The sequence below is a fragment of the Caloenas nicobarica genome, chromosome 31, assembly GCF_036013445.1.
Source record: "Caloenas nicobarica isolate bCalNic1 chromosome 31, bCalNic1.hap1, whole genome shotgun sequence".
Lineage (NCBI taxonomy): Eukaryota > Metazoa > Chordata > Aves > Columbiformes > Columbidae > Caloenas > Caloenas nicobarica.
This window is the reverse complement of record NC_088275.1, coordinates 2,308,277-2,330,901: the sequence shown is the minus strand read 5'-3', so window position 1 is coordinate 2,330,901 and position 22,625 is coordinate 2,308,277. Positions and strand designations below refer to the sequence as shown.

Genomic DNA, 22,625 nt, shown 5'->3' with positions numbered 1-22,625 from the left:
TGTTGCTTTGGAAAGACCTGCAAAATATTTAACTGTGGGAATGGGCGATTGGGCTCCACTGTTTGAATTTCCCGTTAATCTGGGAACACCAGCTGGATATTTTTGTAAAGAACACACGCAAATCTCTTTCAGGGGTCAATATCATTGGATCAGGTGCTTTTTAAGTCCATAGTCTGTTTATCTAACCTGAAGAAGCCTATAGTATAATTAAAAACAAGACTTGCAAGTTAGCAGAATAAATGTGGAAAACAAAGACACAGATATGTACCTTATACCTCATAGGTAAATATGATCATTTTAGGTCTTGAAAGTACCAAATTATTGGAGTTTTTAGGGTAAATTCATGCAAGCAGCAAGCACTAAGGAACGGGAACAAGTGAAAAATCAAGGTACAGTTCTGGGCACCTTGAGGACAGTGTCAGGAAACTTGAAGTTGATGAGGTGGGGAAGAAAAAAACATTTTTGGGATTCAAAGAGTCGAGATCTAATCAGGTCCCAGTTCTGAGAATAATCAAATCGGCAGGTACGTGTTCTGTGATTTCGAGGGAGGTAATTGGAGAGTCAGAGAGACGATTACAGTGATCGAGGCAAAATGATGATTAGGTCCAGGATTAGCATTTTTGTTGTCTGTGTAGAGAGGAATTAATGGATAAATAAAATGACCTGCTATGCGTTGATGAGAGACATCAATTTGGTGACTTTGCTTCTAGGATAGTTCCTGATTCTGTATGATCACAGAATAAGATTTTGACATGGTTCTTTAATTCTGATCATGCACTTAGTCTCGGTCTTGCAGTTTCTAAGGTCGGTGTATAAGTGAAATTACTTCCTTAAAATCTTGTTATTAAGCAAATATGGAGCCAAATACAGCACTGTAGGATGGTGACTCCAACTGGGCAGCCTCTTCCAACACCCGACAGCCCTTTTGGGAAGAAATTACCCCAAATTTCCAACCTCAACCTCTCCTGGCGCAACTTGAGGCCGTTTCCTAATGGGGAGCATTGAACTTTGAACTCGGAACCGTCACTGATTTCCTTTCTAGCCCCCTGTGTCACACTCCTCTACCCATTTTTTCTAATCCTAAAATGAGGATTTTATTGAATTCCCTCTGGTCTTATGGGTAATAACGCTGGGTTTAAGTTTTTAGGATGTTCTTAGTTGAAAAGTCATAGCTGCAGTTAGAAATCGCTTTTAGCAAAGTGCCAAAAACGCGAAAACAAGGTCACTTTCTCTGCGAATGCAGCCAACGAACCCTCACTTTCTAATGATGTGCATTTTGTGTTCTCAGCAGCGTTTCTGTCCACACTAATCCTGGCATCTCCCTTCCAACCTGTGGCCCGAGTCCTCTCCTGGTGTCACCTTTCCCATTCCTTATCCTTTCCTCTTTTTCTATGGTGCTTGTGTTTGCTGAGCCGCTGCTTTGCTAATTCTTGTCCGGCCAAGAGGCTTTGGGACATACGTGTGCTGACCTGCCACCAGGCCAAATGTCACAGATAATTGCTGGGCTCATTGAAACCTTTCTGAAACCATTGGCACTCATTTGGAACCATCAGAATGGTTTTTTTTTAGCGTTTCTTACAATTCAGCCTTAAAAACTGTATAGAAAATAAGGACAGAAAAGCACGCGGGTTTAGTTCTTGTGATGCTCTTCTCGGTACATCACTTTTTTTTTTTTCCAAACCTGCCTCTGTCGTATTTCGTTTTTCAAAATGATAAAGGTATTTTAATAAATAAAAATAGAATGGGGTACCCAGATTTTGGTTGTTCTGACACCCTGTGCACATTGTCTGCCCGCCGGGGATTTGAAACCCTCGCAGTAGCAAATTGACTCCAATCAACTCCTGCTTTAGTTTTTTATGGCAGTTAAGATGAAAAAGCTCTCTCTAATATCTTAGGATAACTAGGTTAATTATATATACATAACAGTGTGGGCTTTTCTGTTCCCATGCTGCAGGATGTACAAATTAGTGTGTGAATATATTTGGTGTTGGGGTTTTTTTTCTGCTCTCCCATCCTTCTTCCTGAATTGTGGAAAGTCCTCAACTAGAAAGCAGGTTTTGTGGCGTGTTGGGAAACCAATGCATACTTGGGTGAAGCTCAACTTTCCTAGTGGCTCAGATTATTAAAATCAGTTTGTCTCTGATTTTTCGGGTGCTTTATGATAGGTTTCATTAGCTGGATCATTCCTTAGATGCAGCCGTTTCAGTAGGTCCGGACTAAGAGCAGCTGGGCTCTGCTTTTAAATAAGAAAACCTTAATTTGATGGTCAATATTAAAAGCCTTAATCATTATTTGAAGTGTCCAGTGGATTAACTTGAAATTGCATTATAATATTCATACACTTCTGATTTTCACCAATCATTTAAAAGTGGGTTTACAGATAAATTGTATTTTTGTAGGCGATTATGGGAAGGTTTGGTGTTTGAAACATCAGCTGCATAATTGCGCTTGTCTGAATATTAAAAATATTAATTTCTGCTGGAAGATTAACATTTACTTCTGTCTTTCCAGAGTAAAAGATGCTGGCTGCCAGTAGTAGAACAGATCTTCTGTGGAACACATCTCTGTAAATCTTCCCTCCAGTTACCTGACGGCAAATATTCCGCCTGTGATGGACCCTCGGAATACTGCTATGTTAGGCTTGGCTTCCGATTCTGACGGGTTTGCTGGGAAAAGCCCCTCTGTGGCAAACGTTGGCACGGTGGTGGGCAAAGGAGAAGCCGAGCTAGAAAGTTGCGCCAAGGAAGAAGACGACGGCAAGAAGAAGAATCGGGAGGGGACCAGCACCGAGAATGGGAAGAACGAGGCTCTGAGTGACGCGCAGCACCAGTTTTCGGTGAAAGAAACCAATTTTTCCGAGGGAAACTTGAAGCTGAAGATTGGGCTTCAAGCCAAGCGAACGAAAAAGCCTCCCAAGAACCTGGAGAATTATGTGTGCCGGCCCGCTATAAAAACCAGCATCAAACAACCCAGAAGGGCACCCAAGAGTGGGAAGATGACAGATGAGAAGAATGAGCATTGTCCTTCGAAACAAGTGAGTCGTGTATTTATGTAGTGTTTTGCAAGTCCTAGTAAATTTAAACTCTATTTAAAAGTCTTTGGCATCTCCACACGATTATGTTTTTTTATGTAGTCTCTGATATTGATGATTCTGAACTTAGAAATTATTTGATTCCCTTTCCATCAACAGGAAAAAAAAATGTACTCTTTCCCAGCTTGCCAACATTGTTTTTACCAGTAATGAAGGATAATTCCTATGTTAACCTGAAGTGAACGTCATAGGTAAATTCCGAAAAAGTAATAGCATAATTTTCAGTCTCTCTTATAGAAGAAAGTGGGGTTTTTAATCTCTACTTAAATGTGGCTGTGTATTTGCTGTGCTTGTCTCTAGTATTTGGATTTGTGTATTTCAAGGAAGGAAAATTCCTTGATTTGGTACTGAGAGCACGTCTGGCTGACGTCCCCAAACCTTTGTCTCTCACCTGCTGTACCCAGATTTCAGTTTTCCTTGAGGAAGAGGATCTTCAAAAAAAATACTCATAGAATGTCCCGAGTTGGAAGGGACCCACAGTGGAGCAAGTTGTAACGCGCCTTTTTGCTCCATCTCCCTGTTTCTTTCTAAAACTGCTGAGTGCAGTATTGTGTAGTTCTTTTTATTGCCCTTGGTTATGTAGGAAAGTTTGCTGATGAAATCACAGCCACTAACTGCGGATTTTCAAAGAAAAAAAGTAACAGAGCTAAAGAGGCATTTTGTTTTCTTTCTGAACAGTTTGAGAATCTTTTCCGCAGGATCTGGGCCATAACTTTTTGTCTTAGTCTAATTATACAGAGTCTTTTGGAATAAATATTTTAGTTTTTAAAACACAAAATGATATCATGTAATCTAGACCTTTTGAACAGCTTTGCACCTGGATGAAACCCACCATCCGAAAGCCAGAATAATACAGAATAGGTCTAGAAATCTTGACTGAAACTGCATGTGATCTCAGAAAAACTGGTTTAAACTTTTATGTGCCATAGTCATCGAGGCATCAGTGAAGCGGCTTGAAGTCCGTGCTTGTTTGCAGCCATAGAAGGGGAATTAGACAGATAAAACACCTGCAAGATGTTGGGATTTGTTTCTTGGGTTTTATTATTTTTTCTATGATAGAATTGTTAGAAGTCTTCACAAAGCTTCCCTGCCTTAAAATCCGACTTGATGCTTTCTCTGAGATAAAACTCTGCATTTCTTCAAGTCCAACGGTGACGGGGGGCTCTCTACTCCATGGAACCACAAAACCAAAATACTAAATGTGCTGCAGGTAAGTCCAGCTTGCAGCACCAGGAGCAAAATGACAGTGAGAGACTAATTAACCCATTTATAGAGCTGCACGTGAACGTGGTCACGCCAACCGTTGAAGCTTTCAAGTGCTGTGGGCACTGAAAACCACTTTGGAACGTATTTTGGACTTCAGATCTCTCCTTCCCATCTCACGGAGCGATTGTTTGTGCAACAGAAGATATTTCAGGAAAGCATGGCACCTTTTTATTTTGACACATCACGGCTGCTCCTCGCCTCCCGGCCGGGTGTTTTGTGAGGATGAGGGGTGGCTAATTTGGAGGGGAACTTCCTAAAATGTGACGCTCCAGCATCATTTCCATCAGCTTGCAGCTGCCACAGAAAAGCCGGGCTCAGCGCCAAGCTGCTCTCCGGAGAACAGAGTCTTTTTCACACCATGGCTTTCAAAACAGCCGCCGATCCGACGGGTGGGTTTTGTTCTGTGACCGCAGCAGGTTTGGAGCCATCCGAGCCCACCCGGTGCTCATGGCCACCCTCTCTCAAGAGAATTTTGATTAGTGATGTTATCACTGTTCTCATTACATATTTTTTACTTTCTGGAAATACATTTGGGCTGGTAGGGCAGCGATCGTAACAGTGAGTGAAACTGAGTTTTCAGTCCATCAAGGATTTTATTGTGGACCTAATAAACAGGCAACGATGCACACATGGGCTGATCTGTTTTTACTAATTTTTAGGTAACTTTCTTAAAAATACTTTTAGTTGGCACGTACCACCACTTCTGCTGTGACTGGTGCTGGCTTCAGCTGAGAGATTTACTTGATTTCTCAGTGTATTATTCCTGATTTTTATTGCAGAGGCATTGATGCATTTCATTCTTTATTCAATGTTTGAGATAGTAGATACCAGGTTTTGGGTTTTTTTTCAAATTGTGTGTGTTTGTAATTGTCTCGTAAGGGATCAAAATCTTCCATTCTTAGCCTCTGCCTGGAGTGACTGTACCCCACATATTTCACCGATGTGTTGGGTGCTGGGTGCAAAGTAGAATGTCCTTCCAAAATAAAAGACTAATTTACTGAGATGTTCCTAGTAAGATTTATTGACGTAACGTGTACTGCAGTTTTTTTAACCTTTCCAGAATAAATTTCTAATTTGCTTAGGTCAGAACTGCAAATAACTTTGCAGGTTTGATTTACTCCGTGTGTTGTGTCCCAGCCCCATACAAACTACAGAATAATCTGACTTTATTTTATCGGGACAAGACTGAGAAAGGCCGGTAGAGCTGTGCATGGCCAGGTTGCCGCCACGCCTGCCCTTGCAGTGCATTGCTCGGCTACTTCTCAGTGCCATGTGAGGTCTTCAAGTGCTGTCACTCTATAAATAGCTAGCCCAGTGTTAATGGGTTTTTAAAATAAACAGCAACAGTATTTTTGGATCATGTTTATCGTTGGGGGACAGATTAAATGGTTTACGTTTGAGGACTGGGAGTGAGCGTGGGTTTCCTTAACATCAGAAAAGCCTCGACATGTCCACTGAAATAGATTTGCTTTGAAATGAACAGGATCTTGAAGCATGTGTTTATATACTTACCCTGTTATCAAAAGCGGGTATTAATCATCTCAACATAAAGAGATACTGTGTTACTCAGAGAGGGTCTTTGTACTCTGTTCCTAAAGATTTTGTTTTTATTATTAACTTCTAGGACCCTTCAAAGTCGTACAAGAAAGCTGGAGAAGCTGCAACGGTTGAATTACGTGTGGAAGAAGGTATACAAGTAGAAACAAATTCTTTAGCTAAGAAAGTTCCCCCATTGCACTCTGAAATGACCGATTATATAAAGTCATCTCCTCCGACCCTTATCAGTAGCCATAATTCTGACTTAAAGGATAGAACACAAATTAACGGAGCAACAACTGTAACAGAAAAATTGGCTCAACTTATCGCAACTTGTCCCCCTTCGAAGTCTTCCAAAACAAAGCAGAAGAAGCCTGGAAACGGAACTGCGTCTGGTTTGGTGAAAGACTCTGGGAAGAAGCTGCCTGGAACCGTAACGGCAAGTGGGTTAGTTAATAAAGATTTGGTAAAGAAATTGCCGGGATCTGGTCTTGCAGTTGGTTTGGTGAATAAAGACTCAGGGAAGAAGCCGTTAGGGATCGGTAGCGCAGCCATATTGGTGAACAAGGACTCTGGGAAGAAGCCACAAGGAATCGGCCCGTTAATCGGCCTGGTTAACAAGGACTCTGGGAAGAGGCCACCAGGGATCAGCACCCCGACTGGGTTAGTTAACAAGGATTCGGGAAAGAAACAGCCGGTGACCAGCTCCGCGGTGGGATTAATCAGCAAAGATGTCGGGAGGAAGCTTCTGGGTATCGGCACTCCAGCGGGATTGACTAGTAAAGAGTCTGTCAAGAAGCCGGTGGGGATTGGCGCTCCGACAGGATTGATTAACAAGGATGCCGGGAAGAAATTGTTGGGAATAAATAGTCCTACAGGATTGGTGAACAAGGATTCGGGGAGAAAGATGCTGGGAACTGGCAATCCGACAGTTTTGCCCAACAAAGACTCTGGAAGGAAAACACCAGGGATCGGCAGCCCAGTGGGACCAGTTAACAAGGACTCCGGGAGGAAGATGCCGGGAATGAGCAGTCCGGTGGGATTGGTGAGCAAGGACTCTGGAAAGAAGCCACCAGGAATGGGCAATCCAGTGGGTTTGGTTAGCAAGGACTCTGGAGCTCTGAAAGCAGACGCTCTCCTGCCTTCCTCGGAGCCCTTTGAACTTCCTTGCAATTCAGACCTCAGCAGCCTCGAAAGCCATGAGACTACAGATTTACTGAAGGAAAATACCACTAGCAAAACGTTTGAGAAGCATAGTATGAGACAGAATAAAGAAAGCATCTTGGACAAATTTTCGATTCGGAAAGAAATCGCTGATGTAAGCAAAGAGATGTTTAATGAAGGAATCTGCGTTCCACAGGATGCTTACTCAACCGGTGAAAAAGGGATGTATGAAACGTCGAAGCACGAAAAACAGCCTCCAGTATATTGCACTTCGCCAGACTTCAGAACAGGAGGTGCCTCAGACGTATCGACGGCAAAGTCCCCGTTCAGCGCGGTGGGAGAGGGAAATCTCCCGTCGCCTTCACCCACGGTGTCTGTTACCACCTTAAACAGGAGCCTCTCGGCGACGTTGGCGTCCAACTCATTGCATTTGAGTTCCACGGCAGATCTCTTAGAAGGTATCTCAGACCAGATTGGCAAAACTCAGTTTTCCTCTGGCAGTACGCTTCTGAATATTAACAGAACGTTGAACCACACTCTGAGCACTGATTTTAAAGGTGCTGATAAAGATTTAAATGATTCAAAAGCTGCTTACGTAGAAACTTCAAGAACTAGTCCTTCTACAGGGAAAAAGCCGATTTTGGCAACTGAAACAAACATTCATGCTACTGTCACCCCTTCAGTAGTTAGTTTTACGAGCTTGTTTAGCAGCAAGCAGTTCCTAAAGATCGGTGCGATAGCTGCATCGGATAAATCCTGCCAAGGAGCAAAAAATCTGAGCGCTACTCAGCAATCCAAACCTTTAAAGAAAAGAAAAGGAAGGAAACCACGGTGGACTAAGGTGGTGTCAAGAAACACATGTCGACCTCCGAAAGGTCTAGAACTAGAAAGGTCGGAGCTTTTTAAAAACATTTCGTACAGTGCACTATCGAGCAGTAATTTGGAGCAGGCCAAATTCTTGAAAAACATAGGATCGTCTTCATTCGTGGAACATGAATTTGTCAAGCATCAGTTGCCAAAACTGAGCGAAAGCAACGGTCAGTCTCTGGCGCTGTTAGCCGAGGCTGACAAGCAAACTCCAAAGTTCTACAGCGCTCACAAACAACCCTCTAGTTTGTGCATGTCGGACGATTTCTTACCTGATATGTATAAACCCAAAAGGGGAAGACCGAAATCCAAGGAGATGCCAGAGCTTGAAGGTCCTCCCAAAAGAACTCTAAAGATCCCAGCATCCAAAGTCTTTTCGATGCAGTCGAAAGAAGAGCAAGAACCTCCAATTTTGCAGCCTGAAGTAGAAATTCCCTCCCTAAAACAGAGCTTAGGAGGACAACCTTTTCCTAAAAAGAGAGGGAGACCTAAAAGGCAAATCAGGTCATCCATTAAAATGAAGCCACCTATTCTTTCTGTGGCACCTTTCGTTGGAACAGATAACTCGAGCAAGATAGAATCTGAGAGCGATCAACACCGAAGCGGGGACTTTTTTGAGAGAAAGGATCAGCTCCGAGGGCCAGAAGAAGTCCAAAAACCTCCTATTTGCAGTATGACTGATTTAGAAGTAGACTCAGACAGAAAAGTCGCCAAGAGAAATAACGGACAGTTAATGAAAACAATTATTCGAAAAATAAATAAAATGAAGACCCTGAAGCGAAAGAAGCTTTTGAATCAGATTCTGTCTAGTACAGTGGAACCAAATAACAAAGGGAAAGTGCAATCCAAACTCCACAACACAGTGTCGACTCTTGCTGCCACGTTTGGTTCGAAATTAGGCCAGCAAATAAATGTCAGCAAGAAAGGAACCATTTATATAGGAAAAAGGAGAGGAAGGAAACCTAAAGCTGTCCTGAACGGTATTTTAACCGGCAGCTCCGCCGGTTTGACAGTTCTTGAGAAGTCGGCTCAACAAATTCCGGGTACGTCGCTAGGACAAGTTCTTCCCCATTTGCTGCCTTCACCGACGACTAATTCCGAGATTCTCCCATCCCCGGTTTGCTCGCAGTCCTCTGCGGTGAGCGGAGGCCAGAGCCCCGTGGGCAGTGACGTGGGATTTATCGAGCCCAGCTCGGTGCCGTACTTACACATCCACTCCCGGCAAGGAAGCGTCGTCCAGACGCTCGCCATGAAGAAAGCTGCTAAGGGAAGGAGGAGATTATCTCCACCGACGCTGCTGCCAAACTCTCCTTCTCACTTGAGCGAGCTGACGTCGCTCAAAGAAGCCACTCCGTCCCCGGTGAGCGAGTCCCACAGCGACGAGACGATTCCCAGCGACAGCGGAATAGGAACGGACAACAACAGCACTTCGGATCGAGCTGAGAAGTTCTGCGGGCAGAAGAAGAAAAGGCATTCGTTCGATCACGTTTCCCTCATCCCGCCCGAAACTTCCACCGTGTTGAGTAACCTGAAAGAAAAGCATAAACACAAATGTAAGCGCCGCAGTCACGATTACCTCAGTTACGACAAGATGAAGAGGCAGAAGCGAAAAAGGAAAAAGAAGTATCCTCAGCTTCGAGGAAGGCAGGACCCAGATTTCCTTGCCGAATTAGAAGAATTAATAAGTCGATTAAGCGAAATCCGAATAACCCACAGAAGCCACCACTTTATCCCGCGAGATTTACTGCCTACCATTTTCAGGATAAATTTCAACAGCTTCTACACTCATCCTACTTTTCCTTTGGATCCTTTGCACTACATTAGGAAACCTGATTTAAAGAAAAAGAGAGGCAGGCCTCCCAAAATGCGCGAGGCGATGGCAGAAATGCCGTTTATGCACAGCCTGAGCTTTCCTCTCTCCAGCACCGGGTTCTACCCCTCGTACGGCATGCCTTACTCTCCCTCTCCCCTCGCGGCCGCTCCCATCGGCTTAGGTTATTACGGAAGGTACCCCCCGACTCTTTATCCTCCTCCACCTTCTCCTTCTTTTACTACCCCCCTCCCGCCACCTTCCTACATGCACACAGGCCACTTGCTTCTCAACCCCACCAAATATCACAAGAAGAAGCATAAACTTTTACGCCAGGAGGCTTTTCTCACGACGAGCCGGACTCCGCTCTTGTCCATGAGCACGTACCCCAGCGTTCCACCTGAAATGGCTTACGGTTGGATGCTGGAACACAAGCACAGGCATCGCCATAAACACCGCGAGCATCGTTCTTCGGAACAACCGCAGGTTTCCATGGACAGTCTGGCGGCAAATAGCTCTTCTAGAACGGTTCTGGAGTCCTTGAAGCGCTACAGGTTTGGGAAGGAGGCCGGGGAGAGGTACAAACATAAAGACAAACACAGATGTCACATGTCGTGTCCACACCTGTCACCTTCCAAGGGTTTGCTAAGCAGAGACGAACAGTGGGTTCGGAGGGAGCCTTCGGAGTCTAATTCCTTAGCACTGGGGCTGCAGACGCCGCTCCAGATTGACTGTTCAGACAATTCCCCAGCTCTGTCCCTGGGGGGATTCACTCCGAGCTCCGAGCCGGCCAGCAGCGACGAACACACCAACCTTTTCACAAGTGCAATAGGCAGCTGCAGAGTCGCAAACTCCACGGGCGCCAACGGCCGGAAAAAAGTAACGGACAGCCCGGGACTCTTCAGCGCGCAAGACAACTCGTTAAACCGCCCCCTCAGAAAGGAACCCTTGCCCTCTATCGACAAGGCGCTGCAGCCGCTGGCAGGTAAGGGAGCTCTCGCCGTGCGTGCTTTCCCGCAAGTCTCACTGCTTTGTGTTGTACAGATGTGCTAGAAACGGAGGGCAGGTGTTGCTTTGGCTCTAGGAATCCTTCCAGGTTGAATTTCGGTGAATTTTGGTTGAATTTTTGCGCGGGAGCGTCTCTGTTCTGTTAAAGCACCGTTCATGCGGCGTTTGGGACAGACTCACAGCGTCTCCTTGTTTAAGTACCTCTTCCCACCAGCTTTTTCTTGCTCTGTTATAAAGCTACGCTAAGGGTGCTTTCTTAGGAAAAGGTCTTTTTCCGTACCGTTTTTTCTGGAGAAATGAGTTAAAATTTCTCATGACTTTTGCAACAGTAAAAGCTGCGTTTCTCTTTGTTTCAAAGTTCGGTTGCTTGCATTTAGACTAGCTACTAACATTGCCATTGAAGAAAATGCTTCCTTTTTCTTTTCTATCTGCGTTTTAGTTATTTTGATAACCTCTACTGCAATGAAACTTTTGCTCCCTGACTCAAGGCCGCTCGCGACACCTCCGAACAGTCGCTAAATGCTGCTGGGAATGCCCGAGAGCAAAACCTGCGATGCCGGGTTATTCAGAGCTGGGAAACCCATCTTACCCTCCAGCAAAACCCAAACAGAACTGCACAGAAAATCGCGACGCCGCTGCTGGGGGGTTTGGGAAGAGACCTCCACTCTGACATGGTGAACTTTGGCATTTACACAGTTCTAACAAAAATATCCAACATGAAATTTAGGACTTGAAGAAATTCTGTTACAAATGGCTTTCCCTGCTGGCTTCAGTGGCGCTTCGTGCTGTACTTTATTATTCCAGGTGTTTGCGGGAATGATTTTCACATTTTATCCACTTCTTTCTTAATTGCCGTGGGCACGTTAGGGAAACCGTGTCACAAAAGCCGAACCTGCGAAAGACCAAGTGCGGCTCGTGCTCTTTCTGCTGCTGGATAAAGAAGCCTGAGAGCTTCTCCTCCCCCTCCAGAACTTGCCTACGCTCTCCCTTCTAATTCAAATCATTTCTCCAAAAACACTTGTGACTAATATTTCACAGAGCAAACCACCCAGTAATGAATAATACGAATAATAATAAAGTACATTCCTTACTCTCATCTTCCTCCTTTTCTTGTGATTCTCCCATTGCGGTGCCTCCTGCCGCCTTCCTGTTCTGTACCGAAGGGTTTTTCCTCTTTGTTTTCTTTTGGCATTTGGAGGTTTTGCATCTTGCTGCTTTATTTTAAGGGCAGTTGGAAGCGACTGTTTTTTTTTTTTTACACGTTCATATTACTTCGCAGTATTTCATATTAGTAAAAGTCCTCGGGGCGAGGAGACGTGGCAATAAACCCATGAGATTGCTCCTCCTACAGCGATGGCAAGAAGAATTCAAAGGGTTCCATTTACATGTTGCGTTTTGTTTTTAACTGCAGAGCTGAATTGTGATTCTGAAACTATTACCATGAAGGACTTGGATGTTTTTGTGCGATTCAGAAAATAGCACAGATGGAGAAGAAAACTTGTGATGCATTAGAGATTGTTTCTTTATGAAACCAGATCCGATTTAGGTGCATCCTCGAGAAAATGCTGAATCGGAGCAGTTAAAAGGAGTAGTTGGAGACCAACTTTTAAAAATTGTTCTGCATGATCCGGAAGGGATATTCATGATATTTTATTTCAGAAGTATCCCGTATGGAATGTTTTGTCTTGAAGATGTTTGTAGAACGCTGTCACCTGTTCATCTGCCGTTCCCAGCAGCCTTTAGTGAACTTCTACAGCTTCACACTGTGTGTTGTTTCCAAAAACCGATGGCTTAGCAGGAGCTGCTCACAATTCCTGGAAGGAAAGGGAAAGAAAAACCAACATCAGCCGTTCCGAGAGGATCGGTGCCATTGAAAAGTCTTTCCAGCCTTCGTTCCACCTACAAACCCAAGGAGCGGTTGGAGGCGCGCGGTCTCGATCCGGTGTCACAGCTGCAGCCCGGCCTTGCTCTCCGTTGCAGGGCCAGGCTCTGCGTTGCATCGCTGTGCGCCCTGCTGCAGTGCTGTGCTCTCCGTTACGTCACCATATGCCCCGTTGCAGCACTGTGCTCTCTGTTGCAGCTCGTGCCCTCCGTTGCAGCACCGTGCCCTCCGTTGCAGCACCATGCCCTCCATTGCAGCACCGCTCTCTCCGTTGCAGTACCGCGCCCTCCGTTGCAGCGCCGCGCTCTCCGTCGCATCGTGGTGCACCCTGTTGCATCGCCGCACGCTCCGTTGCAGCACCGTGCACCCTGCTGCAGTGCCACATGCCCCGTTGCAGCCCCGTGCTCTCCATTGCAGCCCTGCACTCTCTGTTGCAGCCCCTCTCCCCGTTCCCGCCCCGCTCTGTCCGTTAACCGGGGCCGTTCTGCGTCCGCTGCGCGCGGGGACGCGAAACAAACACCGCGCGGGAGCCCGTGGCAGCGGCGCCCCCTGCCGGCCGCTCCGCGCCGCTGCCGGCGGCTCCGGGCTGAGCTCAGGCTGTTCCACACCCCACAGCCCTTTTGGGGAGAAATTACCCCAAATCTCCAACCTCAGCCTCCCCTGGCGCAACTTGAAGCCGTTTCCTCTCATCCTGGCACTTGTTCCTGGGGAGCAGAGCCCGACCACCCCGGCTCCAACCTTTTCAACGTGCGCGTTGGAGGAACAGACAGCACAGAAGCCCCTTTGAAGAGCCCCCCAGCTTGAGGCCATGCGGAAAAATCAGAAAATCTTCAGCAGGAACGGGATTCGCAATTTGGGCCAACATCCAGCAGCCTCATGATTGTGCCCTCTTTGAGAAATAATGAAAAATAAACCCATCGATCTGCCTTGTCGAGCAGTTAGAATATTTGGAAAAGTGATATTATTTCTTCTGTCAATCAAATCTAGCTTAGGTTTTATGCCATGAGCTAATAGCATCCACGATGTAAAAAAAAAAATGCAGATTTTGAAGCAAGACAGGATCTCAAAGGAGATTTTCCTGAAGATTTCTGGGAAATCACTTTGGTACATTCCAGGACTCTCCCATCATCTTATACCTCAGCATCTCTATTCACGCATTGACGCAAAAGCTCGTTTGCGTGGGCGCTAATTTGTGGCCTTGATGTCGAGCGGAACTTTGTTGGCCTCCTCTCTCGTTTCTTTGGAGTCCGTCAGTAAAAGAAGATCAGAACTGACCGCACAGCACTGAGCAAATTTATCACAAGCAACACTTGGAAATTCCTCACGTTATCAGCAAATGTGTCTTTGCGAGTTTTGTCACTTCACGTTTCAGTAGTTGTGAGATTTCTAGAGCTTTTCGAAAATGGTTTTGAGCTTAAGCAGCAGTAATTGTGATCACCGCTAGTTGATGTCATCTTGCCGTGATAAGCCAATATCTAATGATTTTTTGGTAATAGCAAGCGCTGTGCCTCCAGAATACACAATGAAACATGTTTTGTAGGTGCCTAAAATCCAATAATGTCCGTTCGTTAATAATAATCTCTGTTATTTGTTTACACCCTGCAAATCTGACATATTTGCCATGGCCGACCGAAGCCAAAATATTGGGGTTTTTTATTGTGACAAGATCCGTTGTCTCTCTGTTTTGGGGGGTTTTTTACTTATTTTGAGCCACGTCCTCCCTGTGTTTCTACCCTCTGAGAATTTCTTTCTTGATGGTCCATTTCCATCCTTCTCCACCATAGCGAATGTTACTAAAGCTAAACCAGAGCTACCTCAGTTTGACCGTTGATCATATTAGTGCTGCCAGACTGAAGTAATTGTTCTTTTTTGTGCTTTTCAGGCGCTTTGCCGACGCAGGACAAACCTCCCCAGCGACAGCCAGAGAGCACAAGCTGCAGCCCTTCCCGAAAGAGATCGACGTCCGAGAGCGCGTCTTCTACAGGCGAGTGACATTTGGACATTGGGTTCTTTTCAGAACCACTTTCCTAAGACCTGCGCTACTGCAGACAGCAGATACTGAGGTTTTTCCCTTATATTTTAGGATGCAAACGCTGTGAATCGGGTTGTAGAACAGGGCAACTTGAGCTGGTGCTTGTAGAAGCAACTGCTTCTGCAGCAGAACAGAGTTTGGTTCCTCACTGAGTTGAATTAGTCTTCGTGAAGCTCAATGCTTTAACACTAGCAAGACCCCTGACACTACAGTTCATCAATTAATTAGATTAATAAATTAATTCCTCCAAGCTTGACTTAGCTATGATTGGACACAAAAAAAGTCCATAACGTTGACCAATTTTGCATCATTAGGTCCCTCTCCCGTTAGAACTTATTCTAGAAATTGGTGTCGTTGAATGTTCCAGGCAATTCTAAGATATCAAATGCTGTCGATCTATCCAACTACCATGTTTTAATTCCAACCTTATTTGATTATTTGGTCGCGTCTCGAGTCTCTTTGACTATAAACGTGTGTGTTTGTTGCAGGGGCCGGAGCCCCAACACGGGGAGCGCGGCTGGCGAGCGGCACCGACGATCCCGTGGACGGTTTATTGCAGCGCATGGCACAGCACGATAACCAGACCACTCTGGACAAAACCTTAGAAGCCGTCATGGCCAACGTGGCTGTTCCACCCTCAGCCAGTCCTGCTCGAAACCACAACCGGGAGCGAGCGTTGGGCAAACAGGACGGGCTGGGAGCCCCGGCCCTTCCCAGCAGCGATAACAACATCTCGCTGCTGTCGGACAGACTCCCGGACACCTACTCCCCGCATCACCTCAAGAGGAGCGTGGTGGAAGCCATGCAGCGCCAAGCGCGCAAAATGTGCAATTACAACAAGATCCTGGCGACAAAAAAAAATCTCGACCACGTCAATAAAATCCTGAAAGCAAAAAAACTGCAAAGGCAGGCGCGGACAGGGAATAATTTTGTGAAGCGCAGGCCAGGGAGGCCCCGAAAATACCCGATGCAGGCGGTGGTTTCCATGCAGGCGTTCCAGGCGGCTCGGTTGGTCAGCCAGGAGTTGGAGAAACAAGAGGAAAGCAGCAGCCCCTTGCACCTGGGACCCGATACCATCACGGACGTGATCGAAGCCGTCGTGCAAAGCGTCAACTTGAACCCAGATCACCGCAAAGGCTGGAAGAGGAAGAGGTGGCTTGCAGAGGAACAGGCCAGGAAGCGACAAAAGTCGTTAGCGGAAGATGAACAGGAGAGCAATAAGAGGTAATTAATTCCCTTACAGTTTCAGCAAGCTGTGAATTAATCCTGCTCTTCGGAGCTCTGCTCATGACATTTGTTTTTATTTAGGATTTGAGTTTAGAGGGAACCAACGCCTCAGTTTTAAGGATTCTTAGGGTCTTCCTGAGCTCCTGAACACACCCCAAAATGCGATGGAATCAGGTCATCTCAAACGGTTAGGTTTGTGCTTGTGTCTCAAGCAAGTTTTATGACTTTTTGAAGAGTATTTCTATTGAGTTGGTAACAGGTTTGCTGATGAAATATCATAGAGAAAATTGTTCCTTCATCATGTGCAGAATAAGGAACTGTAAGAGCTCCATGCAGCGCAGGAATGAGTGTGACTCCTGTGCATTCCAAATACTCACAAGCAACACAGAATGTGAGGTGAGATGAGTTGATACACGGCAAATAAAGAGAAAAACCAAAGCAATGAGGAGTTAAGGTGTGAACCTAAGAGTGCAGTCCCTGCCTAGGAAAAACCACCCCAGAAATGCGTCTCTGCTCTGATCGTCACGTACTTATCTCCAGCATCATCGATACAAACAGATCAAACTCTTCCAGAAATCTCCTTGCATGTCTTTGCAGAAATAGTTCTGAAAAATAACCACCTGTTTGTGTTTCAGGAATTAATATTGTAATACAGGCGTTTAGATTCACAGAATTGCTGGAACCACATGTTCAAGGGGTGTGTTATGTGGCTGAGAAATGGTTCACCACATCCTATTTTTAGAGCACAAAAGCCGATAGCAGAAACCACCTTCTGAATTACTCAACTGAGGCTCCGAGGGATAAACACGAGCAGTACAAATAACATTCTTTTGGTAATAACAACATCACTATAAAAAGATCCTCCATTTTTTACAATTATGCATTGCTACCGCTTGATTGTGATCGTTGAATTGCATTTTGTTAAATAGCTGAGACATCCAGTCATTCAAAAACACGGACGTTTTTTTCCTGCTGACCATATTCTAGAGAGAAATAAATATGATCAAAAAATCTCTTTTTCTTCCAGTTTCTCTGAGACGGCAGCCGAACCTCCCAGTCCACACGATACCCTTGGGAAACCGCATGAGGCTGAGAACACGGAGCAGCCTTTGCCGTCTCTAACCCAGCGGGAGAAAAAAGCCCCTCGGCCCCCAAAAAAGAAGTACCAGAAGGCAGGGCTCTATTCCGACGTCTACAAAACAGCAGAGTAAGTAAGAAATACCACCAAAAAGCTGCTATTCCAGTGGAAACCGTCTCCTTGTAACTAGAGCCACGAAGAGCCGCTGCTCACGAGGAGCTGAAATAAAACCAGCAACTCAGTTCAGGCCTATGAAAAATCACACGCGTGATAATGATCAGAATGTGACCCGGTGAGGATTTAAAATCTAGCCCCAGTGCAAAAGTGGCTTCTGGTGGTCTGAAAGTGTTTTTGAAGGAGGTAAGAGAAGTTTCGTTCGACGATCTTAACGCTCACGGCAGTAAAAGTGCTGGGAGAGCTCGAGCTGTTCAGGTTCTGAGCGCAGTGGCTGCAGAAAAGGGGCCGTTCATTTTCTATTTTTATTTACTGAACGGTGGCGACTGGTCGTCTTTTGCGTGATAGAATTTCAGTAGGTACCCTCTTCATTTCACAGTTACGGGAAGTTCATCTTCCCTTTCTATGAGATGTTTAGAATAAAATTCCAGCATTCTTTTACTTTTTTCCCTGGTTATCCGTTAGAAAGTGGACATCTCCCATTTCCGATAACCAACCCACCTCTGCTTCCATTTGGAGTTGCATCAACTTTCAACAGCCATTTGAACAAACGTGTAGAAGTCAAGAATTTACATTTCTCTTACAATATGATCCAACAAATCTAAATCAGCAGAACAATCATCACTTTTTAATAATGAAGTTTACTGCTGATTTAACTCACCGTTCCAGCCTTCAATATAATTGTATGGTTGGTATATTGAATATTTCCAAGTCTTTTCGGAGCGTTGCGGTGCTGCGGTACATCTGTGCCTTGATTAAAGCAGACAATGCCGTTTCTGCAAATGGCACGTGTTCCTTAATGGGATTCTTTTTCTTTTCCCTGTCGCCCACAGCCCCAAGAGCCGCCTCATCCAGTTGAAGAAAGAAAAGCTGGAGTACACGCCTGGGGAGCACGAGCACGGGTTGTTCCCGGCCCCCATTCACGTCGGTGGGTCCTTCACCTGTGGTTCAGTGACACGGAACCACTATGTTTGCGCTTCGCTCTCTCCCTTTTTCTTCTTTTTTCTTTTATTTTATCACCTTGCAAGGTCACTCGTGTCTTTCAGCACGTGAACGTTAGCAAAGGCCACACTCATCTGTGGTTTTCGGTGCAAAAGTTTGACTACATGAACTTTCTTTTCATTTCTTGTTCACCATAAGAAAATACCAGTGTAGTTTAAAACCTGCTTTAACTACCATAAGTTAAACACAGTACAATAGTCTCCTTTTCAAACTGATATTGCGGTAGAACAGCCAGGGATGGTTATGACCGCTTGTTAAATCTCAAAAATGAAGCAAGCAATAATGAATTTCCCCATGCACTCTGTGGTGTCTGTCTTAGAACCCGCATCATTTCCCAGGACAAAACACAATTGATTGATTTTGCGGGCCTTTGTTTCAGCTTTTCAAGTGCTGTGATGACTTTTTTTGTTTTTTTTCTTCAAGTACCATCACACCAAAAGAGTTTGGGAAATTCCACCTTGTTCGGTACAAATATTTGTCCCATCAAATGCAAACGGTTGGTTGGTTTGTCTTCCTTAAGTGGATTTTTTGCCTAGTGCACAACTTTGACTTTACAGAGAGGCCGTAGCAGGTGAAGAGTTTGAATCTGCCTGAATCAGTAACCGCAAAGAACACGTTTCAGAACTGAAGCTCTTCACGGAAATTCTCGGAAATGTGACCTTTCTCAGTTCCTTTTTGAATGGGGTCGTATAATTGTGATGTGACCGAACCGCCTGTTTGCACGCTCAGTTTCCAGCGCTGCCATCACAGAGCCCCGATCTCGCTTTTATTTATTGTAGCGGCCACGAAAGAGCTCCTGGGCTGAAGATAAAGCTTCGGTTACTCCATTTAACCGCAGAAATTTAGGGCTCCGCACTAGTGCCGACTTGTCGAGGGCTGGAGGGACCTGAAAGAGTCTTTTGTTTTGCCACTGAGGTCATAGAAGTGAAAGCAAATCCCCCCAGATTTAGCTCTTTCCTGGAACCTGCTATGGAGAAATAAAGCATTGAAAATGCAAAGTAATTTAGGAGTAAATTGGAAGGAAAACATTCCAGCTTAACTTTTCCAGCGGTGAGGGCGTGCGTGTGAATTTACATGAAACCCCAGATGTAAAGGCGCTTGGTAACGTTTAGAAAAACTGGGAAAATCGGTCGCGGGGCTGACGCCTCATCTTTAGTCACTCCTCACTGCAATTTTGTGACACAATATTCCAACAAAAACGCTAAAAGAAGGTTTTAATCTGCTAGAACTAATCTAGCGCTTGGTCTTGTCTTAACAACGTGTGGAATGGGTCAGCTTTCTTCTTTTGGAGGAGCGATGGTAGATTTTAGAATAGAATAAATCTGCACTGAAAGTAGTAACTTCTGTGTAAGACGAGTTTCACTTATTGCTGAAAATACCGATGGCCTTGAAGTCTTCCTGAACCATTTAGAAATGTGTTTGCCAAGTCTGAATTAAGTCTCTTTTGGTAAAGGCCATAGGAACAGGCTTGGGTACTATTTTCCAAACTAATTCAGTTTCTTTGAGCGCATTATTCTGCTTGAGCAGCTCGCATGAGTCGCGCATGCCTATTTTGGGGTATTTTTAAGGCACATTCGTTCTCTGTGCTCAGCACCGACACACAAAATGTTCTCGCAGGATTCTGCTCTTCGGCCCTTGCGACTTTGAGCTGTCGAGAGGCCCTTTGGCCTCTTGGGATCTACAAATACAAGCGTGTGCGACTCACAAACCTTTTCTTTTTCAGGAAAGTATCTCAGACAAAAGCGCATCGACTTCCAGCTGCCTTACGACATCCTCTGGCAGTGGAAACACAACCAGGTACGAGTTAAAACGTCACCCAGTGCCAAGGTTCTGATCAGAAATCTTAGAAAACAGCAGGATTCTTACATGAAAACTGTTGATGCATCCTGTATTTTGATGAATATTCTTGTTGCTGCCGCCGTACAAGGCAAAAAAGGATTTGCATCTGTACTTAATGGGAATCATTTCCATTATTCCATCTCTTGCAAAATAGCGACCCTGCGGGTTCCCACTGAACAAGCGGCGCTGATTTGGCCGCAGACTTTTATTTTGGTGCCGCGCTCTCCGCAACAAGCTGCTTTTAGACGCCTCGGGAGAATTCGGATGTTCTGCCAACAGCGCTGAGAAATTTCAGGCCTTATTTTTCTTGGCTGGGCCCCAGCGGAGTGGAATTTATTTTTCACTCGCGAGCTGAAATTTTCCTGCCGAGGAAAGGAGAGAAACTGTCGAATGGCCGCGTTCTTTTTCAAGGGCTTTAAATATGCGCAAACCTAAAAATAGGAAGATTTTTCTTTTTTTTTTTTTTTTTTTAATTCCCTGAGAAGTTTCCACTAAGCAATTTAACAAAGGATTTAAGGCTGGAGGGTAAATGTGTCCCCAGCTTTCAGACATGGAACTTCAGCGTGTAAATGAGCAAGACAAATTCTCAAGTGGTTGTGGCTCCGACTTCTCTTTGTATTTAAAAGATAATTCTACATTTCTTTGGCTCCTACCTGGAGTCACAGTTTTGTTAAGCACCTTAATTTTTCTTTTTCACTGAATTTTAAGTGTCAGCATATGGGAATTCCAGCAGAGATGCTTTCTCCAAAGTAGATTGAAATAATTCTTCTTTTCAATATGGCAAAGAACGTCGTCGTTCAGAATGGCATGTCCTCGTGGTATCTGTTATCCATATCAGATAGCATGGGGAAAATAAACAATATATTAGAAAAACTGCTTAGTTAACTCATTAAGCCCAAGTTCTACTTATCTGGGTACTTTTTTTTACCTATTTGTTAATGTCTGAGCCTAAAGAAGAGAATTCAGACCTATTTTCTAGTAGTGACTACAAAACTGTTCCGTAGTTACAGAACATCATTTCCCTGATTCTTTTGAAGAGCAGCTGCACTTACGCGATGTGTTAACATTTTCTTTCTCTTCCTTTTAGTTGTATAAAAAGCCAGATGTTCCGCTTTATAAAAAAATCCGTTCTAGTAAGTAAAATCTTATTACTAAAACGTGTTAACGGTGGAATTTTCACGCTCCCCCTCCTTTCTGCCGTGCTCTTCGTCTTACCAAAGACACCCTCCCGCTGCCTTTTTTTGCTTCATGTAATTAAAATTTAAATATTGTAGCTAATTAGTTCTGTTTTCTCACCTGGCAAGAATTCTTTTCCCTGTTTGGGTTTGGTTTTTTTGTGTTTTTTTCCTCCAGATGTCTACGTGGATGTCAAACCCCTTTCCGGCTACGAGGCCACTACCTGCAATTGTAAGAAACCCGATGAGGAGAGCGGGAAGGGCTGTGTGGAGGATTGTCTGAACAGGTTAGAAACAGCTCCAGAATTCCAATATCATCGATTCCCAGCAATAAAACTATCCTGACAGAGCACACAGAGTCATTTTCTGCTGCAGAAACGCTCCCCCACCTCTTTCTTCGGAGGAAAATTCCCTTCAAAACTCTGTTTTGCTCTTTGAATAGCAGCAAGAGCCAGGCTGTGAATTAGACCTTGGAAACAAGAAGCATTTTAGTTCTTTAATAACTTTTGTTTAACAGAGGGCTTATTTTTTTCCTTGTATTATGGATCTAAATTTCCTTGTACCATAGATCCAAATTTCCTTGTACCATAGATCCAAATTTCCTTGTTTTGTAGATCCAAATTTCCTTGTATCGTAGATCTGAATTTCCTCGTATCATAGGTCTAAATTTCCTTGTATGATGGATCTGAATTTCCTCATATCGTAGATCTAAATTTCCTTGTGTGATGGATCTAAATTTCCTCGTATCATAGATCTAAATTTCCTTGTATGATCTAAATTTCCTCTTATCATAGATCTAAATTTCCTCATCTCATAGATCTAAACCAACGCCACTCACCTTCCTTTAACTTTCTCGTCGAGTTCTTTTTTAATTATTACCCTTTTAAAATTCTTTTTGAGGATGATCTTTGCGGAATGCTCCCCCAACACGTGCCCGTGCGGCGAGCAGTGCTGCAACCAGCGGATCCAGCGGCACGAGTGGGTGCAGTGCCTGGAACGGTTCCGCGCCGAGGAGAAGGGCTGGGGGATCCGCACCAAGGAGCCCCTCAAAGCCGGACAGTTCATCATCGAATACCTGGGAGAAGTCGTGAGCGAGCAAGAATTCAGGTAGAAATACTTCTTCCCTGCTTTAGCTCGATAAATGACTTGGGTATTTGTTATCGCTGCTGGGAAATCCAGGGAAAAAAAGGAATGTTTTTGCGGTCACAGGCAGCAGAAGGCTCAGAATTCAGGTTTTTTGATCAGCCGTGGTTTTGGAACGTGTCGTCTGCCACGTCTGCTCTGTCAATGCCACGAATGAAGGGAATTTTGACATAGTTTGGTGCAGAATTTGAACTGCACAACACAGAATGGGGCAGGAGGGAAAGGAGCTTTCACGGTGTGAAGAAAAAAGCACAAGTGGGAGCATTAATCAATGAAAAAAGAAGTTGTCTTGTGAACTGTGTGGCATCATCAGGTAACTGAGATTTTTGGA

At 44.8% G+C, this 22,625-nt stretch overlaps 1 protein-coding gene across 2 annotated transcripts in view; it reads left to right on the top strand.

Annotated features, from left to right (window-relative positions):
• Positions 1–22,625, top strand: part of ASH1L (ASH1 like histone lysine methyltransferase) — a 38,127-nt gene that overhangs the window by 3,933 nt on the left and 11,569 nt on the right. Inside the window, exons 2-11 of one of the 2 annotated variants that reach the window (XM_065653802.1) lie at positions 2,512–3,034; positions 5,982–6,045; positions 14,507–14,608; positions 15,145–15,880; positions 16,911–17,090; positions 17,969–18,063; positions 19,861–19,934; positions 21,064–21,109; positions 21,330–21,438; positions 22,052–22,258. In XM_065653802.1, the coding sequence (XP_065509874.1) occupies positions 2,612–3,034; positions 5,982–6,045; positions 14,507–14,608; positions 15,145–15,880; positions 16,911–17,090; positions 17,969–18,063; positions 19,861–19,934; positions 21,064–21,109; positions 21,330–21,438; positions 22,052–22,258 (2,036 nt within the window). In that variant the 5' untranslated portion in view covers positions 2,512–2,611. Of the gene's footprint in view, positions 1–2,511; positions 3,035–5,981; positions 10,720–14,506; positions 14,609–15,144; positions 15,881–16,910; positions 17,091–17,968; positions 18,064–19,860; positions 19,935–21,063; positions 21,110–21,329; positions 21,439–22,051; positions 22,259–22,625 lie in introns of both variants that reach the window. The other variant, XM_065653801.1, reaches the window with a different exon arrangement.